Below are 15326 nucleotides of genomic sequence, written 5' to 3'. Positions count from 1 at the left end.
TTTGGTTTTTAGAATAATTTGACCTTATGATTCTTTCTGTTCTGAGTTTTTTTTTTCATCAACATTTTGGCTTGTAGTCCTTAAGTTATTTTTTTTACCTTTGAATAAGTTAAATTTTGTCTAAGCCTTTGGATGATTCATAGCTTGAAATATATTGTCAAAAAAAATCGAGATCTTATAAAAATTCTTCATTCAAATTCTTCTTAGAACTGAAAGAATTCTGGGTTGCTACAAATAAGCATTGTGAATGGTTTTCTTGACTCCATTAGAATTGCAACTCATGTTGTCGTAAATCCTCAAAAATCCCTTTAATAATAACTTCTATGATCAATTTGACTTTTAAGATTCACAAATCCTTTTATTTTTGAATTTTTGCATTGCTTTCTCATAGCTTCAGTTCTTGACTTCAGTTCAGTTCTTCAATTTTTGGTATTCTCTGTAGGAAAAATTTAAAAAAAAATTCTCATAAGTTGGTAAATGAAACAAATTTGAACATTAAAACGATAATATGCCTAAAAAAAATATAAAAAATTATTAAGTTGAGTCCTAAAATACTTACTTGACTTATGAATGACCTTCAATTGACCTTGAAACATCTTTAAATCGTTTTTCTATGGAAATTTCTTTCAAATTTTGAGATTTTAGATTCCAAATCTAGTTTGAAGGACTTCCGTGTAGTCTTAAAATGTATTCTGGCTCGTTTTTTAAAAATTGTTCCTATAAAAAATATTTTATTGAAACTTATTGAGACAAATTCTAAAGAAAAAAAATTGTTATTAATCAAAAAATTTCTGCTTTATAAATTCAAAATATTGTGACAGCTGATTAAATTGTTATTTCTTTACCTATTTACTCAGCTTTGACACTCTATTCTAACTTCTTGAGACCTTATTTTTTATTCATGTCACATTTTTTCATCAAAAAATTTCCTTTAAAAGTATTTGACTCACATTTCCTGTAAAAAATTAAAAACAAATCAACATTAAAAAAATGTCTTTAAAAAATCATAAATAAATACCTTTTATGGTTCGCGTCATATCCCGAAATTAAAAAAAAACATCACATGACATCTACTTCCCCCGAAAAATGTGTCAAACATAATCCAGAACCCGGAAAATCATTTCATAACACGAAAAATTCCACGTATCCAAGACGCTTCCGTATAGATATTTCATCAACGCGATTTCTTTGTGTATCGACTTTGAATCAAATTAATCTAGCAAATAGAGCAATTTAAAAAAAAAGTGAGCGTCTGTGCAATGAAATTATTTCCAAAGAATTTTCCATTATTCATTTTGTTTAAAAATAGACCTCTACCTAAATATAATTAAAAAATATTACAAAGCAACTTGTTAACGAACAAATTATGTACGGTACGCAATAAACAAGTTGCAGTGAAAAACAGCAGATGGGCTCTTGGAAAAATTTAAATAAACTATGAAAAAATTTAGTGGTGAAAGTTGTCGATTTTAGAACAGAAAATGATAGTATCGGATTTTAATTTTAAATTAAATGATAATTTTATCCTAATTTTTATTTTAAATAATTATTAGAATGTACATTTGAAAGAATCCCAATGCACATTTTAAAATTTCCCAACTTACATTTGAAAAATTTCTTATGCATATTTAAAAAAATTTTAATTCAGAATCAAAAAATTCCTAAAAAAGATTCTCAATTCACACTTAAAAATTCCCCCATGCAATTTTAAAATTTTTGACCCAATGCACATTTTAAATTTTCAAATTAATACAAATTTAGAATATTTACCTAATGGAAATTTGAAAAAAAAAGAATAAATTTCCAATATAATTCTTGAGTCTTTGACCCAATGCACAATTTCATCTAATGCAAATTTTGAAAAATCCCAATGCACATTTAAAGAGTTTTTCGATGAATATTTTAAAATTTTCCAATGCAATTTTTTAATTTTCTAAAAAATTTTTGACCCAGTGAACATTTTGAATTATTTTCTTAACAAAACTTTTAAATTTTTACCCAATGCAAATTTTAAAAAATAATCCCAATGCACATTTCAAAATTTTTTAATTCATATTTTGAATATTTTAACCAGACAGACTTTAATTTCTCGATCAAAATGCAATTTTCTTCCAAATGCGACAGAAAAAAGTGCACAAGAAAATCACTTTAAATAAATACAATTTTCGAAAAATAATTGTTAGAGAAACATTTTAATTTTTGTGTATATGTTTCGGTAAATAAATATTTTATAAAGTACATTTCTTGCTGCTGTTCCTTAGACTCGTACACAATTCTTGGCGCTGTTTCTCGCACTTGGGAGGCGTCGTGCACGGACCAATGTTTAAAAAGAGATTAAAATTTGTGCACAAAATTTAATTCTTGATAAAATTTATTGCTCTTGCCACCTCCGCAATTTATTAAAATTCGATTGTATAAGCTGGAAAGGTGCCAACCCAAAAAAAAAACTAAAAGAAAAACTTTTTCACTTTGTGTGAGAAAATTCAACCAGGCTCTCATCTCATGACAACGTACTTTCTGCGAATTTGAAATCTAAACAAAAATTTTAATTTTTTTCTTTTTTAGCTCACTTGGACCAAATTTCCGTGCGTTTTGAAGGCTGGGCATTGTCATGGCGGCGTCGCAACTGCAAAAATTGACAGTTTACCGGCGTTGCAGGATGCCGTCGGTTTGTTGAATGGCACAAATTTGACGGAAAATGGATCGTATTGCAGCTTGGAGCCCTTCATTGATTCCAAATTCGACGTTCACATACAGAAAATTGGAACTAATTACAAGGCGTTCATGTAAGAATTTAATAAAAATCGATCAAAAACCGAAATTTCATGAAAAAAAAATTTTTTTTAGGCGCAAATCAATATCGGGCAGCTGGAAGACCAACCAAGGGCAAGCGATGTTGGAACAAATCCAAATGACGGAAAAGTACAAGGGATGGATTGACGAAGTAAGTAAACACTTGTTGACAGATTAATCATCGTCACGTGTTCAAAAGTGTTTGTCACACTTTTATTTGAGAATTTTATTAGAATTGCACAAGAAATTCGCAGAAATCGAAGCAATCAGATCTTCACGCCTACACTAAACTGCAGGTGATATGTGCACGCGTCATAATGCCATGTTTGGAGTTGAAGTGCTTCACTTGTTTGTTTTATGAAGTGTTTCTGGTTGTTCTACAGAGAATTTTTTTCATCAGCTGTTATGGAATTTTATTGTTTGAGCGCATTTTTTAAGGATTTCTTACAATTTTTGGGCTGAAAATGAAAATTTTTATTAGAATTTTGAATAAAATTGATTAAAAATTTTTTAAATTGAGCCATTCAACTTTAAAATTTAGATTTTTTGTCTCAAAAATATAAAAATTTTAAAGTTTTTCTCTTTTGACGAATTTAAATTACCTAAAAATGGAAATTTAATTGAGCTAAAATAAATTTTTGAACCAAAATTAATTAAAAAATTTTCAAAATTGTCTAAAATTAAAAATTTTTTAGTATATTTTCAAAAATTTAGCTTTGCCTTAAAAATTAAATTTAAAAAAATATAAAAATTTAAGATTTTAATTCAAAAAAAAAATTAAATTTTCTTCAGAAAAAGTCTCAATTTTTGTTGAAATTATTTTTTAGGTCTAAATTTTATTTTTTTTGATCTTTAAAATTACTCAAAAATTGAATTTTTTTAATTTTTGCTTTGAATTTTTTTAAAAAGTTGTCATTAATTCCTTTTAAGAGGATAAAAATGTCTAAAAATCTTATAGATTCTTATTTAATTGAAACAAGTTGCATTTTTACGCCCAAAAATTTAAAAAAAATTAAAAATTCTAAATTTATTTACTTAAAAATTAACATTTCATTAGCAAAAACTTAATTTTTCTTAAAAAATTTCATAAATGGGCAAAAATCGAACCATTCAGGCTTGAAATTGACCTTTGTAGGCTTAAAAAGTTATTCAGTTATTCAAAAGTTATTAATTTTCATTTTTTGTTCAAAAATAGTAAAAAAAAAATTAAATTGAATTTTAAAAATTCATTTTTTCATAAAATTCACTAAATTTTTTTAATTACGGTCTTTTAGAACCAAAATTCATCAAAAATTTCCAAAATTTAATTTTTTATTCAATTAAATTTAATCCCAAGACCTTTAAAATCCAATTAAAACCCCTTTTCCAATCGATTTCCATCAACTTTCGGTCACTTAACTCCGGCAAACCCATCGTGCGACGCCACTTTTCGCCTGAACGCACATCAAACAGCAACAAAAACGACAAAAACAATGTCTTTGCAAGTGCTTGAACAGCAGTTGACAATCGAAATAACAATAAAACTAAAAATATACTTTACCTTTTATAGAAGTCTTGACCGATATTTATGGTTGCGCGAACAGCCAGACCTTCTCTCTCTAAATGGAAATTCTCATTTATTGTACTTTAACTTTTTTTTCTTTACTTGCGCGACAATTTTGCTAACAGGATCTTTAAAAAAAAAATTCTCACAAAAACCCAAAAAAAAAAAAAAATTAATCGTGGTTCACGATTCGCCGAACTAAATACTTAGAAAGTAATCTAATTTATTTTATGGTCACCGAAATTCCGCGTCAATAAACAAAATTTTGTTTATTGATTCAATCAACCAAAAATATTCGCTTCACGCGAAAATGAATCAAGTTTAAACAAAAAATAAATAAATCTTCGGATTTTTTTTTTGTTGTATGGCGCGCGTTTATTTTCTGCGAACGACTCACAAAAATTACTCATCACCTAATAAAACTAACATTAAAGCCGGCATGTTGATGTTTATCTTCCGTTTGCGCTGTCATACGTCATCATCGGAGCGGCTGTCAGTGTATGAGTTCTATGTTTTTAAATAGCGCCCGATTCGCAACTTGTAGAGCGATGCGTGATGACGACGATGACGTATGCGAATAAATTTCGTTCTTTCATCTATCCGTGAGTGTGTATCAATCATCCGTTGGAGTGTTTTGACGTTTGAAGAGTCGTTCTTTAACGGGAAATTGTCTTTTGATGGATTAACGGCGTCTTGAAGTCACGATTTTTAAACTTTGATCTGAAAATACAAAAAAAAAATATTTAAAAAGTCAATTCAAAAAATGACAGATTCGAAATTTGGAAATCGCTTTCTTGCTAATTCAAGTTTTTTTTTAATATAAAATATACAATTGACTAAAAATTGTAATTTTTCTAAAAAATTGATAATTTTTAAAAATTTTGAAACTTTTTTTTGATATACGGTTCAAAAATCAAATTCAACTGAAATTCGAAATTTTTTTCACAAATTCTTAAAAATAAATTTTAATTATTTTTTATCTAAAAAATTTAATAGTCGATATTTGAAAAATTAAATTTTTTGTTAAATTTAAGCCAAAAACTAAAAGATTTCTAAATTTTTATTAGAAATCAAGTGTCTAAATATTTTTTTAAAAAATATTGAAATTTTTCAAAATTTAGTAGTTGATTCAGAAATCATCAAAATTTCCGTTAAAATAAGTTTTAAAGTATATTTATTTTAATACTATTAATTTTTATTTTTTAAAAATTATCAAAAATTCGGAAAAAATCCAAATTTAAAAGTTAAACTTTGAGATTTAATCTCAAAAAATTTTTTTTTATTAAAAAAAAATAATTTAAAAATATTTTTTTAATTTTTTTTAACTAAAAATTATTTTTTAATAATTTTTTTTAATTAAAAAAATAATTTCCTTTAAAATTAATTAATTTAAAATTAATAAATAATTTAAAAATTTAATTAATTAAATTAATGTCAAAAATAAATTCTAATTAAAATAAATTAAATTGTCAAATTAAAAATGACAGTTCAAAAATTTGAAAATCGCTTCCTTGCTAATTCAATCAAAATATAAAATTAAAGCGCTCAAGTATTTTTATCGCATTCCATGCCTTTCCGTGTGATTTATTATTCAAATTTATTCTCATCCATTCACTTATGATGTCAGAAATTTCTCACAAAACAATATTTACGCGGAATTCTAGCTTAAACGGCTTCAATTACAGCTGGAATATGCAAAATCTTATTAAATATTACAAACACCGGCAAGTGATGTCATGCCCAATAATTTAAAATGTATCATTGATGATGACATCAAATTTCAATTGCATTGTTTGCCGCATTCGTGTCACCTTCTAAGGACATTTACGGAGAGAAAATTGGTCGTAAACTAATGTAATAACGAGATATTTGCCGATAGATAAAAAAAAAACGCTGAACAATAAACAATAACGACCGACTTTCCACACCCACAAATCAAGCGAAGCGTACGATAATAAACATTTTAAAGCGCATTAATTCAGTATTAGAGTCGATGATTTAATTTATTAAATATTTAAGATAAATAAACAAACGAGCGGCGTATATGGCATGTAATAAAACTGACGACGACGGTAGCGCGGAACAAGTTAATGCAATTATCATCAGACAGCACAAAAATTGAGTTTTGATTAATTACTTCGTAGCGAGTTGCGAGCTAATTGTTGATAAATGATTAAATTTTCTGTAATATTTCCTCGAGAGATAAGATTTGATGGAAAATTTCGCTTCCTTGTAGGTCTCGGAGCTCTTTGGTGGTCTCGAAGTTTGCGGATTGCTGGTTGCCGCGGGCAAAGATGGCAAGGAATACATTCTCAAGGCATCTGACAGTACCTTCCCTCTCATGGGCGACACTCAGGAAGAGGATAGACGTAATATTGCGGAACTTGTCTCAGGACGTATGCAGGTAAAGTTTTTATTTTTTTACTTTTTATATTGTAAAAACTCGAAAATAGTCACAAATTTCCTAAAAATATGAGAAAAAAATAATTTTAGTGAAATTCATAATTTTTTTTTTTTAATAAAACAAATTAAAAAAAATAAATTAAATTTCATAAAACTAAATTTTAAATTATTTTTTTTTATTTTAAATTAAATTTTATTTAAATTTTAAATTATCTTTAATTATCTTAAACTTTTGTAAATAATTTAGTCTCTAATTTTTTAAATTAATTAATTTTTTAATATTCTTATTTTTTATATATTTTCAAAAAAAAAAATTAAAAATCATTCAAAATTTTATTTTGTAAATTTTATTAAAAATAATTTTGAAAAAATAATTGAAAAAAATTATATGAAACTTTTAAAAATTTAATTAATACATTGAAATAAAAATTTATTTAAAAAAATTAAAAAGAATTAATTAAAATTTTATTAAAAAAACAATTTTTTTATGTTTAGATGTTAAAGTAAGCAATGAAAATTTTAAAAAATAAAAAAAAAATATTATTAAAATTTGTTTTTCACAAATTTGGAAAATAATTAAGAAAAAAATTAAGTTTTAAATATTTTAATAAAAAAAAACTTTAAATATTTGTTAAAAAAAATATTATTTAATCAAAAAAATTCATAATTTTTTTATAATTTTTAAATTTTTAGATCTTCTTGAGTAATTAAAATAATTCTATCGTAATAAATTTAAAAAAAATAAAATTAAATAAAAATCAGAAAAAATCAATTAATTTTTTTAAAGGAAGAATTAATTAAAATTTTCTTAAAATAATTTAATAAAATTAATAAAAAAATTAATTAAATTAATTTTAAAAAAATAATAATTTAATTAAATAAAATAAATAATCAACTAAAATTAATTATTTTGATATTTCCTACCTTTTCACAGAATGTCTGCAGACCACCATTACCAAAATCAACCTCACGTGCTTCGGTGTCATCGCAAGGCGGAAGTCCCGTCAGCGAAAATCCGCCGCCAGTTCCGCTCTCAACGCGTCCCTCATTGACATCCATGGTACCGCCAGGCAGTGCTCCTCCCCCAATTCCCGAGCGTCAAACACCCGGCATGGGCTCTGTTGGTCGTCTCGGCAGCTTGAGCGGCGCTTCCGAATTCATGGAGTCAATCACGGGCGACAAATCCAAAGCTGACAGTCGTCGTGACTCGCAAACGTCGCAATCGTCGAGCATGTCATCCGCATCGAAAGCTTCGTCGGCCCAAGCACGTCCCGCAGCAGCAGCAACAGCTACAGGAGGCGCCGCTCCCGCAAGCAGCTTGCAAGAAGATGCCGAAGACACGATGAAAAATTTGCGTAAAACATTCGCCGGGATCTTCGGCGACATGTAGGAAATCGCTCAAAAGAAGAAACAACAACGAGGCGGCTCGATAAGCGGACTCGGAAGCATTTTTGGCGGCAGTAAAGATACTCCTGATGCTCCGCCGGCGACAATTTCATCGAAACCCGTTGCCACAAGTGGTCCGCCATCGCATCCGCCGCCGCCAGCGCCCGTAAAACCCAACGAAACGAGCGCAGCGCCATCTTCAATTCTCCGGGGAACACAAAACGTTTCTTCTTTTGAGCCCAAGACGTCAACAGCATCGACTTCCGTCACTTCCGCGTTCCCCACAAAGGACAAACCCGAATGGTATTCGCCGAAAAAGACGTCGCCCGAGTCCAAAGTGACTTTTGACTCGAAATCCAGCACTCCCAAAACCGCAAGTCTCTCATCGCAAGACTCCCGTACCGGAAGCGTCACTTCCGGCGTGTCGCCCATCGTCAGCGGATACTCCTCCATGTCATCTTTCGACAAATCAACATCGGAATCGAATCGGATGCCCTTCAGCACGATAACAACTCAAGCAGCTACACACGAGGTACCGCGAAATCAATCCGTAATCCCGACGCCTGCCACGTACCGCAGTCAAAGTTCCACGGAACAAAGTTACACGCCGCCTCCCGTTTCCGCGCCCGTCGAGAAACTCAAAAATCCCCTGAGTCGCAAAGACTCCTCCGACTCAGATCTCATTTTTGGCGATAAAGGCGCCGAATTTTATCGCAGCAAATACGCCTATAGCACGTACACGAGCACCAACAAGAGCTCCGACATGGACGTCATTTTCAGTGCTTCGATCGACAAACGTTCCAGCATCGAGTCGAGCGATCAACCAACAACTTTCCGATCAGGTACCAACAGTTTCTCAGGAAGTCGCGATTCCTCCGACGGATACTCCTCATATAGTCGCGGGCGAACTGGCATCCAAAATCCCATGTTTACGGATTTCGATGCGAAAAAAGATGACGAAGATGACTTCGACTTGAAATAAAAAATGAAAATTTGCTTAAAAACTGACAAAAATATATATTAACGTTGCTAACAAAAAAAAATAATTAACGAGGTTGTTACTATTAACACCTCACCGTGTGTTATTATTATTATTCATTTACAATAAAAAAAAATATATACAATATCGTAAGCTTAAAATTATTACAGAAAGTGAAAATTTTGCACTGATAATAATGATAAACGACAACTAATAAAATTTTAAGGGGTTACAAAAAATTCACAATTCGGAAAATTTATGCCTAGATGTCTATCTCTCTCTTTTAAACTCAATTTATCACTTTAATAAATATTAAAAAATATTAATATTTAACAATGTTGCAGTTATATTAGCGTTAAAAACACAAAAATATATATTAAATACTATAGCAAGTTACTTACCAAAACAAACATGGCGGGCGATCTTGAAAAAGCGCCCCCTGCTGGTCGATCCACAAAACATCGATCTTTTCCCAGCTTACCCTGACACGTTGTATATTTGTTTATTCCTAAAAAAAAACAAAGCAAAAAATAATTAAAAAAAGACAGAAACATGACAAAAAGACACGTACAGAAAATTTTTTCTCACAAAAAAATTTAAATTAAAAAAAAAGAATGAAAATTAAGTTTTAAAAAACATATTCGTGTGTATTGCTGTATGTATGATTAAATGAAACATTTATATTATAAATTGTTCCGCCTCTAAAGTTTCCTGGTTTCATCATAAACATAAAATATAAGAGGATATCTTTCGCGAATCTACTTCGCAAAAAAAAAGAAAGAATGATGAACAAGAAAATCCTCAAAACGACAAAAACTTACATCTAATAAGATATAAATGTTTAAGGAAATCATACGACAAAAAAACTTCTGAAACGTGAATTTTAATTAATTTTGAGAAAAAATGAACAAATATACACAAACATCACTAAACTACTTATCAAAGAACAAAAAATATTTAAAAAAAAACACTATTAATATTAATTCTTATTAAATTATTAAAAATATATATGTTACGTATCACACTGAATAAATAAAAAATTAATTAAATTAAAATAAATAATTAATTAAAAAAATTGTTAACTTGTTAAAACAAACAAACAAATATTATGAAAAATACATTAAAGCAATATTTCAATGGATTTAACGTCTTTTTTAAATTTGCTACGATGTTTCAATTTTTTTCAAAGGCGAAACTTTGTTGCAAAACGTTTAATTTTTATTTTTTAATTAATTTTGTGAATTATTAAAGAAAAAAACTTTTATCCAATAGAACCCACTTTTAGACAAAAAATAAAAAAAATATCCAATGACAAAAATCGAGCAGATTTTAGTAAATATCATAAAAAGACAATATTGAAATAAGAAGTTAAAGAAAGTTATATAAAACAAAATATTAATTATTATCAATGAAAAAAAAAAATATGAAAACAAAAAAAGGAAAGGAAACAATTTAAAAATATAATATTAATAATAAATAATTAATAACAAAAGGAACAATCATTCCAATGAAACAATTGAAAAGGAACTGAAAGAGTATTACATTAAAAAAGGGTATTAATGATTAGATTTTAGTAAGAAATAAAGATAATTGTGGAAAATTACTGCAGAATTATTTTTTTGGTAAAATTTTATTATTTAAAATTTTTTATTTAACCCATTTTTGAAAATTAAAATTTATAAATTATTTTTTACAAATTTAATTAAAATAAAATTATTAATTTTAAAAATTTTTAAATATTATTTCAACAAAAAATAATAAAAAAAAATTAAAATTAATTAAAAATTAAATTTTAAATATTTTTAAAAATTTATTTCAACAAAAAAATATTAAAAAAAAATTAAGTTAATTAAAAATTTTATTTAAAAAAATTTGTAAAAATAATTTTATGAAGTTGAAAAGAAGAGTTGAAATTATATCAGAAAATGGAGTACAATAATATATGATGAAAAGAAAAAATCTAGATAGAATAAGAAAATTATCTTACGTAGAAAAGCTCTTTCTTGAAGATTTTTTTTTTATTAAAAATGGGTATTTTTGCTCAATTTTAATTGATTTATGAATTAAATTACAAAAAAATATAATTTAAAAAAATTTTAAAAATTAAAAATTTTAATATAATTTTAAAAGTTAACATCATTTTCGAAAAAAAATATCATCGATAAATGTTTTTAGAAACAAAAATTGTTTCTCAAGCCACTTATCGTCGCAGCATCTGACCAAAATGATTGTTAAAGTTTTTGGTTTAGAAAAGGAAATAAATAAATTGATAAAAAGATGTAGGGTTTGTCATTCACTATGAATCGGTTTGAGCTGGATTTTGAAGTTATTTGGCATGAAAAAGAAGCTCGTTCATTAAATATTTTAAAAAATTATTAAATATAATAAAATATATATAAATAATCACTCAAAAAATAAAAATATACTTAATCAAGTTTGGGACAAAAATGTTTTCATTTTTTTCTGATTTATTCTTTTAAAGAAAAAAATCAGAAAAATTGAGACTTTTTTGTCCTCGTAGTTTATAGGAATTACCACCGTAGCGTGTTGATTACGAAAAATCTTAAAAATATTAAATTTTTCGTAATCTTTACTGAATAATAAAAAAAAAAATAAAACACTTTAATCATGTTATAATTATAATCAACAAAGTACCGAATTTTAAAGTAACAACATGACCTGGAAAACTTTTCCTCATATTTAATATTAAAAAATAAATATCTTGACTAATTTGCAACATATTATATACAAAATATATAAAAAATATTCATATATAATAATAAAAAAAAATATTTAAAAATATTTATAGAATTAAGAAAAAAAAATCGTAAAATATATCATCACTGTATTAACAAAAAAAAACTATTAGACATCGACATGGACTTAGACTTTCTTTTAAAAAAAAATAAAAATTAGAAAGTTTTCGCTAAATTTCATCTCACGCGAATAGTTGCTAAGGAAAATGCACTGATTATATATTTTGCACCACAATTTAAAAAAACTTTTATCGACGTTGTTGTTGAATCGCTTTGGCTGTTACAAATTTTGGAACGACGGTGAATGACAAACATTTGAAAAAAAAAGTTTAAAAATTTTATTTAAATTTATTCCTTTTTTTTAAAAAAGAAAAAAAAAATAAAATAAAATGTATCATTAAAAAAATAAATCTGCAGTAATTTTCGTGATAAGGAATAATCAATCACAGTTGGGAATGTTGCTTGAATAGAAATTAACTTTTATCAATATTTACAAAAAAAAAAAATTATTATCAAAAATGGCTTAAAAAATTTTTGCATTTTTAATTAATTTTAATAATATTAAATAATCATAAAAAATTGAAGAAAATTTTTGAATTAGTTAAAAATAAATAATTTAGTTAATTAAAAATTAAATCTGAAAAAAATCGAACGAGGACATCTTGCGAATGGTTGTTACTAAATAAGTTATTGAATAAACCAAAATAGATAATGTTAAACGAAAAAAACCACTTAAATAGATATTAATGACAAAAATTTAACCTATTCACAAATAATTTGAGTTACAAAAAAAAAATTAATTATTAAAATATTATTACACATTATTAAAAATAAATGGAAAAAAATATCAAGTAAAGTGTTCATGTGCAATATTGTGCTAATAAGTGACAGAAAAATAAATAAATTAGTAGTTATTGAGTGTTGTAAACCAAGAAAATAAAAAAAAAAAATATTGAAAAAAAATAAACCATATACCCAAAAAATTATAATTAATATTTATGAAAAAAAATTATCAGTTATATGATTATTATAATGAAATAAAATTAAAAATAAAGCAGTTACAAAATAAAAATTACCAATTTTTATTGATATGATATTAATTAAAATATTTATTTTTTTTTATTTATTACTTAAATATTTAAATTTTATTTAATTATTATATTTTTACTTAATTTATATAGTTTAAAAAATAATATGAGGGCTCATGTACCCATTTTTGAAAATTGAGTTAGATCACGGTTCTCCGTCTCAAATTGAAGGTTTTGTCTTTAGAAACAACTTTTGTTTTGGACTTTTTCTAAATTTTGCGTTTTCGATGTACAGGAGCCGTTTAAAGATGTTAGCAAAAAAAATTGATGAAAAAAAAATTAAAGTCAAAATCCTCTTATTATGAAAAATATTATTATTTTATTTTTTGTTCAATTAAAATCTTCTTACTTTGTTGCACTTTATTTACATTTTTAGCTTTTTTTTGTTTTAATTATTATTTCATGACCTTACACAAGTATAATTTATTTTAATTTTTTTTTTATTAGATTTTCATCTAATGAATATTAATTTTTTCATCCTCTTATTATGAGGGCTCACATACCGATTTTTCAAAATTTTTTCAACTTTTGTAGATCACGGTTCTCCAGCTCAAAATGAAGGTTTTGATGTTAAATTTTAATATTTTTTGTTATTGAACGGTCACGGGATATTGCGACTAAATACTAAAATTTATTCCTTGCAGTCCTTCACACTGATTCTAACTATAGAGAATTTTTTCGTACAAAGTTTTTTTTTTTGCTATAGTTGAACATTAAAATTTATCATTATTTTATCTTGTGATGAAGCAGTGATGGAAGATTTTGGTTTTTGGGGTTTCAAAAAAAATTTTAAAAAATTTTAAATTAAAAAAAAAAATTTTAATGAACAAATTAAATAGAAGGTAAGTTGAAGTTCATTAAACATGTGGAAAAATTTAAATAAAAATAATTAATAAATTAATTAATTAATTAATAATTAAAATAATTATTTAATAAATAATTTTTATTTAATTTAATTAAATTGAATTAAAATTATTAATTAAATAATTAATTTTTTAATAAATAATAATTAATTATTTTATTTTTTTATTAAATATTTAAGTATTTTTTTAATTTTTTAAATGATTTATTTAAAAAAGTTTCCCAAAAATTAAATTTTTGAACAAAAAACAAGGCGTCTCCACACAAATTTCCTTTAAATTAATTTTAATTATTTTTATTTTTACAAAAGGGCTTTCTCACTTTCCCCAAATAAGACAAGCCCTCTTCCCTGTCACTCATCTCATCTCGTTTTCTTGCAACGAAACTTGAATATTGCATCAGAATCGTCGCATAAAATTTATTTTATTTAACGCCTTTTGTATTCAAAGAGAGAAAAAAGTACATTTCAAACAGATTTTAAACTTTCATGAGCAACATTTGAGATGCAGACATAACAGAAAAATTTTATGCGGATCAAAGTCCCATCCGATGTCGATCACTTTTTGACTTTGACCCAATAAAATTTAAAAATAAAATAAAGGATTTCGTATGCAAAGAAAAAAAAGTTAGACCTAGCAACTGCAAAAAAAAATAAATTTGCATAGAAAGAACGTTGAACCAAATTTTTTTTTGCTTTTAGATATTTTTTTGATGTTTTTCTTTTTTTGAATAGATTAAATTTCTGATAACAAAAAAAAATAATTTTTTTGATATAAAAAAGTCTAGACATTAAAAACAAATTAAGACAAAAACCGGAATCGGTTCTAAAGTTAATTTTTTAGCCTATTTCCTTCATTACAAAGTTCTTAAAGACTTTTTTTTTGCAATAAAGCACAAAAAATTAACATTTCTACACAAAATAAAGAATAATAAGGAAGAATTCTAGTAGAGAAGTAGTAAAGATGCTAATAAACCAGTTTTTACTACTAATTAAAAGTCAGGAAAAAAACACACCGACTTGATCAATTTGCGTCGTTCTTACGAGATTATGATACGCGATTACGGGAAAATAGGTTTTTTACGTCATAGATTCACTTTTTTGGTTCAAAATTGTAATAAACTTTGTTTACTGTCCAAAGTTATCGACAAAAAACTGATGATTCATTGGGTGAATTTTGTTGACGTGCTGTTTGGAACGTAACACTTGGTCAAAACGTGTCTTCTTTCATGTTATTTTCTAAAAATAACGTTATTCAAATTCAGTTTCTGAGTGTTTTATTGCCTTTTTTTGTTGAAAGACGTTAAAAGGTAGCAAAAAATGACATTTTGCAAAAAAAAAACTTTTATATTAATTAATTAAGATAATTTTTTTTCAAGTTTTTTATAAGAAATTTAACGAAAGCTTCTTCGTATTCTTATTTCATAGTTCTGATTTATTTTAAAAAATAAGAAAATATCTTTTAGTGAGAACTGATGGAATTCAATAGAATCAATTCTTCAATTTGTACTTTGAAAAA

At 26.1% G+C, this 15326-nt stretch overlaps 1 protein-coding gene across 1 annotated transcript in view; it reads left to right on the top strand.

Moving 5' to 3' along the window:
• Positions 1-9268, top strand: part of LOC134834188 (synapsin) — a 31715-nt gene extending 22447 nt beyond the window's left edge. Inside the window, 4 exon segments of the mRNA XM_063848764.1 lie at positions 2566-2786; positions 2848-2944; positions 6573-6740; positions 7674-9268. Of these exon segments, the coding sequence (XP_063704834.1) occupies positions 2566-2786; positions 2848-2944; positions 6573-6740; positions 7674-9107 (1920 nt within the window). The 3' untranslated portion in view covers positions 9108-9268.
• Positions 9269-15326: the final 6058 nt, after the last annotated feature.

The sequence above is a fragment of the Culicoides brevitarsis genome, chromosome 3, assembly GCF_036172545.1.
Source record: "Culicoides brevitarsis isolate CSIRO-B50_1 chromosome 3, AGI_CSIRO_Cbre_v1, whole genome shotgun sequence".
Classification (NCBI taxonomy): Eukaryota; Metazoa; Arthropoda; class Insecta; order Diptera; family Ceratopogonidae; genus Culicoides; species Culicoides brevitarsis.
This window is presented reverse-complemented; position numbering and strand designations above follow the sequence as displayed.